General features: G+C 38.1%; 1 protein-coding gene across 7 annotated transcripts in view; it reads right to left on the bottom strand.

Annotated features, from left to right (window-relative positions):
- The window catches only part of GALNT11 (polypeptide N-acetylgalactosaminyltransferase 11), a 47,335-nt gene that overhangs the window by 13,361 nt on the left and 19,017 nt on the right, over positions 1-14,957 (bottom strand). For 5 of the 7 annotated variants that reach the window (XM_082398958.1, XM_082398962.1, XM_082398963.1 and 2 more), the window contains exons 2-6: positions 10,886-11,218; positions 7,536-7,659; positions 5,981-6,147; positions 3,956-4,081; positions 1,482-1,731 (exon numbers count right to left, since the gene is read on the bottom strand). In XM_082398958.1, the coding sequence (XP_082255084.1) occupies positions 1,482-1,731; positions 3,956-4,081; positions 5,981-6,147; positions 7,536-7,659; positions 10,886-11,180 (962 nt within the window). In that variant the 5' untranslated portion in view covers positions 11,181-11,218. Of the gene's footprint in view, positions 1-1,481; positions 1,732-3,955; positions 4,082-5,980; positions 6,148-7,535; positions 7,660-8,215; positions 8,342-10,885; positions 11,219-11,303; positions 11,431-14,957 lie in introns of those variants that run through there. The other 2 variants (XM_082398964.1, XM_082398960.1) reach the window with 2 other exon arrangements.

Here is a 14,957-nt window from a genome sequence, read left to right as displayed (position 1 = left end):
TCAGGGTAATGACACCTCTAGGGACAAGGGCAGGGGCTGTGACCAGGGAGGGGTATACAGGGGGCATGTGGGTGCTATTTCTTGACTTGGTGGTAGTTTCACAGTGTTCACACTATAATCATTTATTAAATCGTATGCATATATACATATATACTTTTTACATATGCTATTTTTTACAGTAAAAATGTTTAAAAAAGGGACTTCCCTGGTAGTCCAGTGGTTAAGAATCCACCTTCCAGTGCAGGGGATGTGGGTTTGATCCCTGCCTGGTTGGGGAACTAAGATCCCACATGCCGTGGGACAACTTAGCCCGCACACCACAACTACTGAGCCTGCACGCTCTAGAGCCGGTGCGCCACAACTAGAGAGCCTGCATGCCTCAACTACTGAGCCCACGCGTTCTGGAGCCCGCACGCCGCAACGAAAGACCCCGTGTGCCGCAACAAAGATCTCGCATGCTAGGGCTTCCCTGGTGGCGCAGTGGTTGAGAATCTGCCTGCCAATGCAGGGGACGTGGGTTCGAGCCCTGGTCTGGGAAGATCCCACATGCCGCGGAGCAACTAGGCCCATGAGCCACAGCTGCTGAGCCTGCGCGTCTGGAGCCTGTGCCCTGCAACGGGAGTGGCCGCGATAGTGAGAGGCCCGCGCACCGCGATGAAGAGTGGCCCCCCGCTTGCCGCAACTAGAGAAAACCCTCGCACGAAACGAAGACCCAACACAGCCAAAAATAAATAAAATAAATAAATAAATAAAGTAGCTATTAATTTAAAAAAAAAAAAAGATCCCGCATGCTGCAACTAAGACCCAATGCAGCCAAATAAATAAATAAAAATATATATTTTTTAAAAAGCTGTATTAAAAAAAAAGTTTAAAAGAAAAAGTAGGTCTAAGAAGTTTAAAAAGTACAAATACAGACAAACGTCTCTGAAATCTACATGAGAAATTTAAAAGAAAACAAAAATAAGGAGAAATAACATATAAGAGATTTATAATATGAGAGAATATGGATGAAAATTGAAAATAATTCACATACGATGACTAAGTAATTGTACGAGTAGGAATCCATCCTAAAATCCTAATTATAGAAAAGGCTTATGTATTAAATGTTCTTCACAGTACCACTCACACTAGCAAAGAACTAAAGATGTGTTAATGACCAATGCAATAACCATGGTATGTGATATAAACAACACAGCACAGGGGGTCCTCCCAGGCTATCCTATGCAACAATTATCCCAGGATACTGTTGACTTCTTCTGCCTTTCTCACTAAGATATAAATCCTTGAGGGCCTGGACAATTTCTTATTCATAAATCTTTCCTTAGGACTTGGCAGAGTACGTAAAATTCAGTAAGCACTCAAAAATTTTTAATGGACAAACAAGTTAAGCCAACACTTTTGCTTCCTGCAAAGGAAAAGGAATTATCTTTGAGTAAGTTTCCTCTTTTGGGAATTTTTCACACATACAGGAGAAATCTTACTTTATTGGTGCAGTAGCTCCGTCTGTTCCTCCGAGCTCAGAAAGGGGAACGAGGTCCCATTTGAAGTGCAGCCCCCAGTTGAATCCTCCCCGCACCACAGGGGACGAGCTGTAGGCCAGCGTGTCAGCGCTGATGATGTCGATCACCGGGCACACCACCGTTTGCCGGTCGTCCCGGATGGCAGCCAGCAGGGGCTGCAGCCACATCACATTCACCTCGCAGTGGCTGTCCAGGAACACCAGGACTTCTCCTGGGGAGGCAGACAACAGAGGCCCTGAGAGCTGCACCGCACTCAAGTTAGGTGTGGCCACCAGTTCACGTGCTGATGCATGAACAGGCGTGAAAGGTAACTGCCACCCTTGCAGCCCAAACTATTAACCCGGTACTCAGAAGTCTGTTAGCCAGGAATTCTGTCTGAAGTGTACTGCTATGATTGAAGAACATATGCAAACAATACGCACAACCTGTGAAAAAATTTACAGACGATTCATATTCTCCTCAGTAAAAAGATTCAAAGTCTCACAGGAACAATTCAGTTCTCTGGACAGCCAGGTATGGAGTGCGGTGCAACGATAGTGGTCAGCTGTGCGTATTTTTAGTACAATTATTGTAATGGAAATATTTATAAGTTTAGTATGTATTTCCCTGCCTTAGTAAACAGAGGTTAGAGAACATAACTCATTTTCACTGGTGATCGGACACATGACCCGTTATCGATTATGGCTACAACACGGCGATTCTCAGGAGTGAGAGAAGCGTGCAGCCCTCTCACCATGTCAGCATCACAGCTCCCTTCTCCTTGGATTCACCACTTGACTGTCACGCACTCGTTTCTTTTTCTTCCATTTCCCACCCTTCCTTTCTAATCCCCCCCAATCTCATCAGCCACGGGATGCTCTTTTCTTCTAGTTAATAAAATTAAAATCGTAAAGATTTTATCATGCATTTTTAACTCCTCTTGATAAATGTGAGCAGGAGTGAGGGTTTCTTTGATAATTCCAAACTTCTTTGATAACTTAATGGTTATTCTGAACAGCTGAGAAACTCAGAATCTCATCATCAGACAGCATTATTATTTTTCCAAACGTTTATCCATGAAATGTATTGATACAGATTTTACGTGAATTTCATAAAGCACGGGATGCATCCTGTTCAAACTAACAGTAGCAGAAACACCTCCAGCAAGAAAGTTCTCCAGGATGACAGCGACTTAGTCGTGCCCTCAAGGCCGCCTGTGAAGGACTTTATGAGGCCGTACGGAGCACGCTGCTCAGCAGACGCCGTCTAGTGCCGAAAATGAGGCAGAGTGTTCAACCTGCGCGCTATTCAAGTGAAGGGAACTCAATTCAGTCAAGTTTCCTCCGGGGAGAAAATGTATAATAGCTGTTTTCAATTCTAAAAATGTTACTTTTTCAATTAAAGCCAATTTAACTAAATGAAGTAAGATAACAACAGTCACATTGAACCTGAGATTGATTTCCCAAAAACTGGCTTATTTTTTGACAGATCCTAAACTATATTTGAACAAGGACCAACAGATCATAAAGAAAAAAACTAAATGACTATTGTTACCTGAAAAACAATAAACTCTCAGTAACAATAGACTATAACAGTACGATGTTCTGTGACATAATCTTGCCATTCCCTACAAATACCCCACAATTTTCTATCTTGTGCCTTCAATATGTCAAAACTAGACTCTAAAGAAGAAAAATCGCCTTGAATTCAATCTGCATATGACTGCAGACTGGATGGAGGGGAGCTACTTCTCATTTTTTGTTAATTGCTCCTGTTCACTGCAGGTTTAAGAGAAAGGAGGGAAGAAGAAAGAGTCTAAAAATGAAGTCAAAGCTAAACCCAGCAAATGGGACAGTGGGTATACAAGGAGGGGTGGTGGCAGAAAGCAGTGCCAACCACTTAAACCCCAGTGACTGGTTATCTTGAGGAGAGCAGTATATGGGAAGGTAGGAGATATTTTTTTCACTACTAGGGAATGCCCCCACAAAGTTCTGGAATTTTAAAATTATCTTCATGATTTTTTTTTGCCATATCCAGGCATTACCTGCAGTATTAGATACCTAATATTTTTAAACAAATTCATTTGTTTTAACTTAAATAAATGTATTTTAAAAGGAAAAATTTTTATCAAGATCATAAATGAAAATTAGGATCACCAACCTTCCATAGAGGTAACGGTAAAAAGAAATACATTTGAATCGATATAATGTAACTGAAGAAAAACCAGAAAGGCAGACCACTGAGGACTCGAGTTCACCTCCTTGGAGCCTGTGCTTTGGGACAACCGGGTTGGAGTTATGGAAAGGCCTTTCCCAAACTGAACAAGCCTCACCTTTCCTGCTGGCAGTGCCCACTAAGACACCACCTTTCAGAGACTGACGCAGGATTAGGAGGGCAGGAGACTCAGAGCCCTCATCACTCAACACCCACCAAGAAAGGCCAACGGGAAGTTCTACCTGTTGCGTGGGCTGCTCCAATCATTCTTCCTCGAATCAATCCCTCACGTTTTGTATTTCTTATTACTTTAATCTTTCCAGGGAGGTATTTTTGGATGTATTCATCTAGTTCTCCTTTCACATCATCTGAAAATGAAGAGTCGCACAACTGTTCAAACCACATGAGACATATGCACAGACATTTTGCAGATTCTCTAGTCAAGGCTGGTACTTGCGACAACAAATTTTTAGGCAAATATAGAATCTTCCTCTGCTTTATTTTAAAAGAAGATCATAGCTTATCTTGGAAGGAAGAAAATGAGGGTTAAGAGTTGGAATACTAGCCTAAAGGAATAGTTACTTAAGTTATAGACTTATCTGTATTTCCATAGCAACTAACACAACACTTTGCATAAAGAATGTTTGAAATGAGTATCTTGAGTGAATGAATGTTTGGCTGACTGCATATGAATCAGATTTAACACAAAATGATATGTAAATATCTTTTGTTTCAAAGTGATTTATTAAGTCCTACTCCATTTCAGAATAGTTGAGAAACAACTTCTATTGCCCTACCAAGAATTATATAATAGCAGCAGTAAATACATTCTTTTATTAATTTAGCACCTTCCATGGGCACTAAATATTTTTTATAAATTCTAGCTCATTTACCTTTAAATTTCATAATAACTTCAAAGATCATATAAGATAGTAATAAGTAATTCTTTCCATAGTTAGTATATAAACCATCGTAAATGATCATGAATTTTTGCTTTTAGAAAAAATACCCACAAAATGAAAAATACAGGTTTACTTAAAAAAAAAAAATTCAACATCATAAATTCTAGAATTATACTACTTAGCCAATCTTCTACTTGGTCCAGACTCAAATTCTTGGTTTTTTTAATCATTCATTTTTGAAATTAATTTTTTTCTATTTCTATGAGATTTCAATAGTTACCAAGGTTTGAGAATTCTGCACCCATTGGTCTCAGTGTACATTTCCTCATTTTGTATACTTAAGTATACTTGCATACCAATTCTGTTGTTGATATATGAGAGATGCTTAATAAACCCTTGAGTTGTGAAAAAATATGTAATTGACATACAATTTATCAGTGTATCTCTGCAGGTTACTGTAATGAAAATAGCAGAAGGCTTGGAGTTATGTAGACCAGGGGTCTAATTTCAACTCTACCACTTAACAGCTACAGGATCTTGAGCAAATTACTTAATGTTTCCTCCTCTGTAAAATGGGGATACAACCTCTCTCACAAGGTTGAGGACAGCCCTCCATCCTGCTGTGTGTACATGAAATCACTTTTAGGAAGAGTCTATGTTGAATTAAAGAAAGGTCTGAGGTATGTACTGAATCATAAAATACTGGCCTTCAGAGATCATCTAAGAGCTATCAGAATGCAATCCACCTTATCTAGAGACAGCTGATGTAATAGACTGATGAGATAAACGTAAGCCAAAGCATTATGTCTAGTTAAAAAAGCCAATCTCGAAAGGTCACATACTGTATGATTCTGTTTATATAACATTCTTGAAGGGGTGATGGAGCTGTCCAGTCTGTACCTTGACTGCAGTGGTGGTTACAGAAATCTACTCATGGGATAAAATGACAAATAACTGTACACACATATTGTACCAATGTTAAATTCTGGGTTTTGATATTATACTATAATGATGTACGATGTAACCAATGGAGGAAACTGGGTGAAGGGGTACACAGGACCTCTTTGTAACTTACTGTCTATCTATAGTTATTTCAAAATAAAAATATTTTTAAAAAGGTAAGCCAAGGGAAAAATTTCAAGGGCCAAATTTGGGTAGCACAGTTTGAAAACAGATTACAAAGATAATGCAGTTTCTCTGAAATTACCCTATAATCAGGCATTTAATTGTGGTTGGCTCTGTTGCAACTGCGTGCATGAGGGTCCTCCTATCCACTAAGCACCGCATGGTCAGCTCTGCTGACGTGGTCAGTACGACAGTGAACAACAGCACAGACCCCACGCTGCCAATTACAACAGTCCTCACCGAAGTCACTGTCATCGTCCACGAGGATAATTTCGTGAAGAAGCCGAGCTGGAGTGCGGTCTAGCACGCTGTGCACGGTCCGGAGCAAGGCAGAAAAGGCTTCGTTGTAGAAACAAATAACAACACTAGCGACTGGCAGATCCGTCGGGTAAGACCTGTCTTTACATCTGTGAAGACGAATATGTGAAAATTCTGACATTTTAAAAGCTCAAATGTTTTAGGTTATTATTCACTAAAGATTAACTGTCCCCTTTGTTCGGCCTCTTCCTTACATTATTAACAATTTTTTAAAAAGCGTTTAAGATAACAATGTGTTTTCTTATTCAAGAGTTTTACATTTGTTAATGATTTCTCCCTCCAGTACCTGCAACTCCGCTTATTTTTAGGTCAATGTTTTAAAAACTTGAATTTTTTTTCTTTTTTGATACATACAAGTGTGTTTTTACTAAAATCACTGCAAGTTTTTAATGCAGCACTCATAAGCTGATGTTCAGTTTCTTCTCCTCAATGAGGTTTCAAAAGGAAATAATGGAAATGTGAAATTATGTATTTGAAAATTTTATTTTTTGCCCAATGATAGAAAAAGATTTGAGTAAACTATGATGTATATCAGGATAATGGAAGAGCTTCCATGTAAGCAACTATTTGATAAAAAGGATTAAGTGGCTTTAAGCAACCACAATAAAAAAAACCACTAACTTAAACAATAAAATCTGGAATTCCATGTTCTTTTGCATGGTATACAAAGCCTTCCAATGTCTGGGCCCTGCCCACCTCCAGTTTCTTGCCATTCCTCCACTACAGGCAAAGTGAACTGTTTCAGTCCCTTTGACAAATAGTATAATTTTATGCCTCGATCTGTTCCCTATATAGGGGAAAACCTTCCCTTACGTCACTGCTCAGTCATCACCCTCTATAAAGCCTTCCCTGGTCATTCTGCTTTGGAGGACCCCATTTCACCAACTCCTATCACAGCCCTCATTCTTGTGGTACTGCAATTACTCACTTCTTTATCTACCTCCCCTGCTAGACTCTAAGCCCTGTGAACTGAGAGACTATGTCTTATTTTGTTTATTTCCAGGGCCTAACAGAGAGTCCAGCAAACAAAAGGTGCTGAAACAGATCTGTGGAATGAATGACTGATTGACCATATGAATGAAAAGCCTTTGAAGAAACAAAAATAATGAAAACAGAAAAGTGAGATGATGAGTAGAATTCTTCACTGGTATTAATTCCTTTTTGCCATGAATCCAATAAACAAACATTTAAAATAAACTTATGCTTGGATGGTTAATTATATGCAGGTAGCACCTCCCTCCTCTTTCCCACGATTTTAAATTTCAAAAGAAACACAGCAAGCTCTAGAACTTTGTCAGTACAATCTCAGACCATGTGGCTTCAAGCATAACATGAGTGGAAATCTGTCTTAAGTTTTCTAGTATCCTGAATAATAAGCCTAATTGCAAAATATTAACACCATCCCCATGACTTATCATGCTGGCACTAAAAACACTGTGTTATTAAAGTGATTAGCAGAAACCAATAAGGAACATACGCTGCATTCCTTGTATCTGGCACATCTCTATGGTAGCCCAAGCGGTTACTAATAAGCATATTGAAGGCATGTTTCTGATACCCCAAGTCTCTCAACTCCTGATCACGTTCATTAAAAATCATACCTGCAAAAGAGTGACGTCACAGTCAGTACATTAAATCTGGAAAGGAATGCTACAATTACTGTTATATTATGATCCTAACGTCTCATAACCAGGTAATAGCCATGTTTCTCAAATCTAGTTTGTCTCCATTTTCAAAAAAGTAAATTGAGGTTTAAGTCAAATTTTTATCAGTTTAGCTCAAAGAGCAAGTGTGCCTTAACCATAAAGACACCTGCTCACTAGCCATAATCTTAAGACTATTTTCAAGAGAAAAACTTACCCATGACCAAGAAAAAAGAGACTTAATGATGATTTTTCCATAAAAGCAATAGATTATAGAACCCCATATGGATCTCAACAGGCCCCAATTAATGCAAGGTTTTTTTTGGTTTTGTTAATTTTTGTCTGAAAAAAAAATTTTTTTTTTAACGGCAAGTTTTTATATGAACGCCTCCCCTAAAAAATTATACTACTGATAAACCTTTCTATAAAGTCTCTGGTCAAGAAAGTCCTCCACAGATCTAATCAATATCACTATAATTTAACATCTTTGCTCTAATATTGCCAGAAATCTTACCTTTACCAAGAACAATAAAGCCTCCTCTTGCTTTCTCTTTCCCACATAAAACCTTTAGCCTCTCCTCACAGAATGACTCCCTTGTAACAGCATTTCTCAAAATCTGGTCATGGAAAACTAATTCCACTGGACATTAATAGACGTTAAAAAGAAAAAAAAAGATTTCACGGTCAAATAATTCAGGAAAAGACTGGATTTTAAAAGTCAAGTAAGGGGGGCTTCCCTGGTGGCGCAGTGGTTGAGAGTCTGCCTGCCGATGCAGGGGACACGGGTTCGAGCCCTGGTCTGGGAGGATCCCACGTGCCGCGGAGCAACTGGGCCCCTGCGCCACAGCTACTGAGCCTGCGCGTCTGGAGTTGGTGCTCCGCAACAAGAGAGGCCGAGACGGTGAGAGGCCCGCGCACCACGATGAAGAGTGGCCCCCGCTTGCCGCAGCTGGAGAGGGCCCTCGCACAGAGGCGAAGACCCAGCACAGCCAAAAATAATTTTAAAAATAATAAAAAAAAAAACAAGTCAAGTAAGGGAATTCCCTGGTGGTCCAGTGGTTAGGACTCGGCACTTTCACTGCTGGGGCCCAGGTTCGAGTTGAGTAGGTTTCTTTTTTTTTTTAAAGAATATTGTTTGTTTTATGGATTCCCAGATGTGAGAGGATGAAATACAGAATGCAGTGTTTCCCCAATTATCTTATTTATCCCTATGATTTCTTCTAAGTGTTTTATAGTCTTTGATCCATTCTGAGTTAATTTAATACGACATGAGGTAAGGGTTCAACTTCACTCCTTTGCATGGGGGTATCTATTTGTCCCAGCACCATTGGTTGAAAAGACCATTCTTCCCACATTAACTGCTCTTGGCACACTTTCTGAAAATCAACTGACCACAGATGTTACTTGTCCTTAGGTATTATTGACCATAGATGCTACTTGACCACAGATGTCACAGAGTATATTTTCAGACTCTCAGTCTATCCTTTGATCTACTGATACATATCTATTCTTATGCCAGTATCACACTGTCAGGAAGTTTTGAAATAGAGAAGTGTGTGTTCTCCAACTTTGTTCTTTTTCAAGACTGTTCAGGCTATTCAGAGCCCCTTGCAATTCCTTATCAATTTTAGAATCAGCTTTTCCATCTTTTCAACAAAGGCCATTGGGATTTTGATAAGGTTTACATTCAATCTGTGGGTTGCTTTGGGTGGTACTGACATCTTAACAGTATTTGGCATTCCATCCATGGACCTCTTTCCATTTATTTAGGTCTATTTTTATTTCTTTCAATAGTGCTGTGTAGTTTTCAGTGTACAAATCTTAGACCTCCTTGGCTATATTATTCTTAAGTACTTTATTCTTTCTGATTCCATTGTAAATGGGATTGTCCCCTTAATTTTACTTTTGGGCTGTTTATTGCTAGTGTCCAGAAATACAACTGGTTTTGGTGTGTTGATCTTGTACCCTGTAACTTTGCTGAATTCATTTATTCGCTATAATATTTTTTTGTGATCTTTAGGATCTTTTATAAAGAATTTAGTTTTTCAGGTAGGCAATTTGGGTTTGTCACTTCAAATATCTACAATTCTCTCACTAATTCTTTCACAGGCAAACAAAGTCCATTCAAAATGGTAAACCCAATGTTACTTCTTTATAAAAGTTTTACAAAAATTACTCTAAACAAAAAAACTAGAAATTTTCCCATTAATGCTTTCAAGATGTCCAAATGGCTGTTTGAAAAAGACTGGAAGGTATATTTTATGAAAACTAAAGTAAGTAATAGCCTCCATTTCCTCATATAATTTTAAATATGTTCAACCTCCTGTATTAGGAAGTGATTAAATCCTAGGAACTGATTTTATTCTTTGAAACTATGATGAAGTGAAAAAAAAATGTTTTAACATTTCCTTTATATTCTGTGGATCTTTTAATCTCTCAGAATCTCTTACTATATGCTTTTACTCTTAAATTACTTATTATTTAACGCATCAATGAAGATCAAAGTTCTTTTTTAAGTTTTAAAGACGAAGTTTTAAAGGGCTTATTTATCCCTTAAATAAAATTTGCTGAAACCAGGACTCTAGAATTACAGTATTCAGTGTCTTGCTTCCAAATTGAACAGAATATAATTTTTGAAGAATAAAGAAGTTTCTATTTTATAAACTCCTGTATTTAATAAATATATTCCGGCACCTGAATAATTCTTATAAGTAGAAATCTTATTAGATATAAGTAATCTCAACTTATTTCAAAACTCAATGGTTTATGTTCTGTTTTAATTAACTCTGCCTTTCAAAATATGTTAAATATAGTCACTTTTCAACCATTACTTTCCCTTATTAAATAATGCTAGCAATTATAATCCTTCCCCATAGGTTCCATTTTCTCTCTAGCCACTTAATTTTTCATTCTTTCTTTTTTTTTTTTTTTCCTATTCTGGACCTCATTAGTTTCTCCCAAGTCCTCATAAAATATTGAAGTCAAAACTGGACAAAATAGAATATAACTCCCTACTGAGCCTGCAAAAATCATATGACCTCAGCTAGTTCATGAACGAAATAAATCAATGCAGAAAAAATGTCACATTTCTAATTCTCTGAACAATACATGATTTCAAGAACAGTTAAACTTCCAATGATAAAATACTTTTGACATGCTGCTAGCAAAAATTAAATACACTTACCCAGTTCAGAAGAGAATTTCATGTTGCCTCTTTCCGGATCTTCAATATGATTCTCTATCACATCATCAATTTTGTTTGCTTTGAACTGTGATTCTAACACTTGACTTGGACCTCGAGTGAAACGGGGATAAAATTTTTTGGGGAATGGTCCATGGGGCCCAGACCCCTTGATGGGCACATTCTTAAGTGGCTGAGTCACTTCACTGAAGTTGAAATAAACAAAAAGCAAAACCGTCCAGGTTGCAGATGTAAAAAGGCATCCATAACAGAAATATCGAACTGTGACACTTCCCATTATAGACCTAGCATAGCTGAAGGGCCATTTTCAGTTTCCTAAAAGAGAAAGATAAATATGTTAGACACATCAAGACACTTATAAATCAACTACCAAGTTTATGTTCACTGTTTTCCAACCTACCAAATAGCACTTCTAAACAATTTACTTAGGACCCCTATGCATACCATTAACCAACAGCCAAATATAAGAAAATATATGGCTAGCACTGAATAAAAAAATAAAGGGATTCGACAATTAAAACCACAAGCCAATGTGTTAGTACTCAGAAAACTAACGGCAGCAAAATAGCTGACTTATTCATTTGCCCATGTTAATGGATACTTCTTCACCTTTGTTCTGGATTGCTTTCAGTTTGCTAATTTTTTTTCAGGGTCTAACTTTTCATAAGGAAAATACAAGTACTACATGCGTCATGACAGTACATCTAAGGTCCCTTCTAATTGTAAAATTATAAGACTAAATCTTTTAATCCAAGGATATTAAAATCTGTTATTAAAAATAAGCAACTTGAAAAAATATTCACTTTCCAATCAAAGATTAAACCTGCCCTAATGTCCACTCTAGATTCAACAGTTACATTTCAAATTTATAACTGAAAGAGTTCAAATAATTATATTTTCCCTCTCCTTATGATGTCTTATAAACAATATGGCATTGAACAGCAGTTTTTTCCTAAGCTTTCTGATAATATCTGGTCTTCATGGAGGCCTCACACAACTTCCTGAGGAATTCTTTGTAAAGAGCCCAATGCACATATAAAATAGTTTCACTGAACACGAGGGCAGAGAAACCCTATTTAAGTAATGTATATACAGAAGAAATCTACAAAGCAATACTACTTATCCATTACTTCTTATTTCTATAGTATGAAATAATTTAGAAACTAATATTATCATGCCTCCCAAATGAGGACAAAGCAAATCAACATCAGTAAGCTCCAATTCAAAAATTAAGCTGTTTTGGACTTCCCTGGCAGCGCAGTGGTTCAGAATCTGCCTGCCAATGCAGGGGACATGGGTTTGAGCCCTGGTCCGGGAAGATCCCACACGGCACTAAGCCCGTATGCCACAACTACTGAGCCTGTGCTCTAGAGCCCGCGAGCCACAACTACTGAAGCCCGTGTGCCTAGAACCCGTGCTCTGCAACAAAGAGAAGCCACCGCAATGAGAAGCCCGGGCACCACAATGAAGAGTAGCCCCCGCTCGCCGCAACTAGAGAAAGCCCGCGCACAGCAACAAAGACCCAACGCAGCCAAAATAAATAAACAAAATTAATAAAAACAAACAAAAGTTAAAAAAAAAATTAAGCTGTTTTGTACAGTTATGCTGTAAGCCCAGAAGACAGTAAATAGCTCAATTTCTTAACTATCTGCCAACCAAGAAGTATTAGTTATTCCACTACCTGTCAATTCAAAAGCTCAAAAAAAAAAGAAAACACCACCACCACCATCCAAACAAACAAAAACTCCCACTACCAGTAATACCAAAGGGAAATGACTACAGCACAAAAGGAAAGTCAGGTAACAATGAAAGTGCTGTCATGTCAGCTGTTAGCACTTTTAAAATTAAAGACATGCACAGAAAAAGAACCACTTTATTTGGAAGTAGAAGAAAATGTTGAATGGAGGATTCAAAACAAATGAAAAATTAAAAGTTGCAACTTTGCAATAGAAATGTTGCAGAAATACAGACTAGAAACATTTAGGTGAAACATTAGATTTCAACTAAAGCAGGCATTATAACTTCCTAAAATATTTGCTTGGGGGTAGGAAAAAAACAAGCAAACAAACAACATTGAAGATAAAAGCACTAATTCCTCAAAAGGCCCTGAAATTCTTTAGTTCAAGACTAACTGCACAGGCTGCTCTGATGCCATAAAGAACTGTGCATCTAAGGAGCCAATCGCTTCTTCAACTATCTAAGAAGATTTATATTTAGATTGTTTTCCTCAAACCACTCCAGGCCTTCCCAGTTCAACCTGGCCTCCTTGACCCTGAACGCAGAATGGACCAAGAGAGAAAGTCAGCCAATCTCTTCTCCAATCACAAGAAGCCAGACGATGCTATTCAAGGGCTATTCCATCAAGCAGCTCTGGAAGACAGGTGGACACTGACATTTCGTTCACATCTTTCTTCTTTATCCCAAATCCCACCACCATGTTGGGTGATGTCCAGAATCGTTCAAAACCCTAGTTTCCAAATGTCTTGATTCATGTCTCTCCTACAACCTTCACCCACATTCTACTTAAGGGACCCTGCCCCTACCCTTGATTTTATCATCATCCACAACTGATCGACGAACCTCTTAAATATTAAATGAAAACCTCACTCTCTGAGCACAATCCTGACTCCCCAGCTGTGTTGTTCTTACCCATACTAGCATTTGTCCCCTGGTATCTGCCTGGGTTGGCTTCCAGAGCCCCCATGTATACCAAAATCCACAGATGCTCAAGTCCTTTATTGGCCCTCTTTATCCACGGGTTTCACACCCAGGGATTCAACCAACCACAGATAGCAATTTCTGTCCGCGGTTGGCTGAATCCACAGATTCAAAACCTGTGAAATACAGAGGGCAAACTGTATTATTTATTGAAAAAACTTGACGTATAAGTGGACCCAGGCACTTTAAACCCCTGTTGTTCAAGGGTCACCTGCACTACTATTAGTTACTCTTCAATCTCACTGCAGGCACTCAACCTTTCCCTTCTCTCAAAGCTTATATTTTCTGTCCCCAGCCACATATCCCTTAAGGACTTTACTTCCTTCCCTACCCAGTTTTGAACACGATGTTGGATAATACTAGAAAGTGGTAAGTGCTAAGGAGAAAAAATAAAGCCGGGAAGAGCGATATGAAGTAGAAAAGGGTATGTGAAATTTTAGGTAGATGGCTAGGGAAGGCCTCACCGAGAAGGTGATATTTAGACAAGGCCTGAAGGAAATAAAGTAGTGAGTACTGCAAATATCTGGGGAAGAGCTGTCCATGAGAGAACAGAGCAAAAGCAAATGCCCTCAAGAAGTGGGGTCAAAGAGTTTGCATCCTATAGACCACATGCTGTGATCACAAGACAACTAAGCTGAAAACCAATCAATGACAAAAAGATAACCAGAAAACTCAAAAAACGTCTAAATGGAAATTAGAAGCTATTTAGAACTAAATAGTGAAAATACTACTTTTCGAAACTTGTGAGATACAGCAAAAGCCAAATTTATAGCCTGGGATGTTAATATCAGAAAATCAGACCACAAACAATGAATTCAGAAAAACAGAATAAGCCCAACAAAAGTAAAAGAAGGAAACAAAAACAGTTATATCAGGAATTAACAGAAAATGAAAATGAAACAAGGTAACAAAGCCAAAAGTTGGTTCTTTAAAAGATCAATAAAATTAACAAAGCACTGGCAAGACTAATCAAGAAGAAGAGAGAAAAAAAAAAAAAGAAAGAAAAAAAGAGAGAAAGCAGGAATAAATAATACCAAAAATGAAAAAGAGAGCATAAATATATATGTGGATTAAAAATAAAAGTATTGTTCATAAATCTAAGTGAAATGGATAAATTCCTAGAAAAATATAAATGCACAACTAAGACTGGAAAATCAGGAAACTGGGATGGCTGTACTAGTCCTTTTGAATATTAAACCATTTCTAGATAAAAACATTTCTAGACAGTTTTACAAGTGAGTTCTATCAAACATTTGAGGAACAGATGAATAGTCTCATACGACTACCTCCAAAGAACAGAAAAAGAGGAAATGTGCTCTTGTCTCACTTTCTGAGG

This window comes from Balaenoptera borealis (genome assembly GCF_965194805.1).
Source record: "Balaenoptera borealis genome assembly, chromosome: 7".
Taxonomy (NCBI): Eukaryota; Metazoa; Chordata; class Mammalia; order Artiodactyla; family Balaenopteridae; genus Balaenoptera; species Balaenoptera borealis.
The sequence above is the reverse complement of the archived record's forward strand: the minus strand, read 5'-3'. Positions and strand labels throughout refer to the sequence as shown.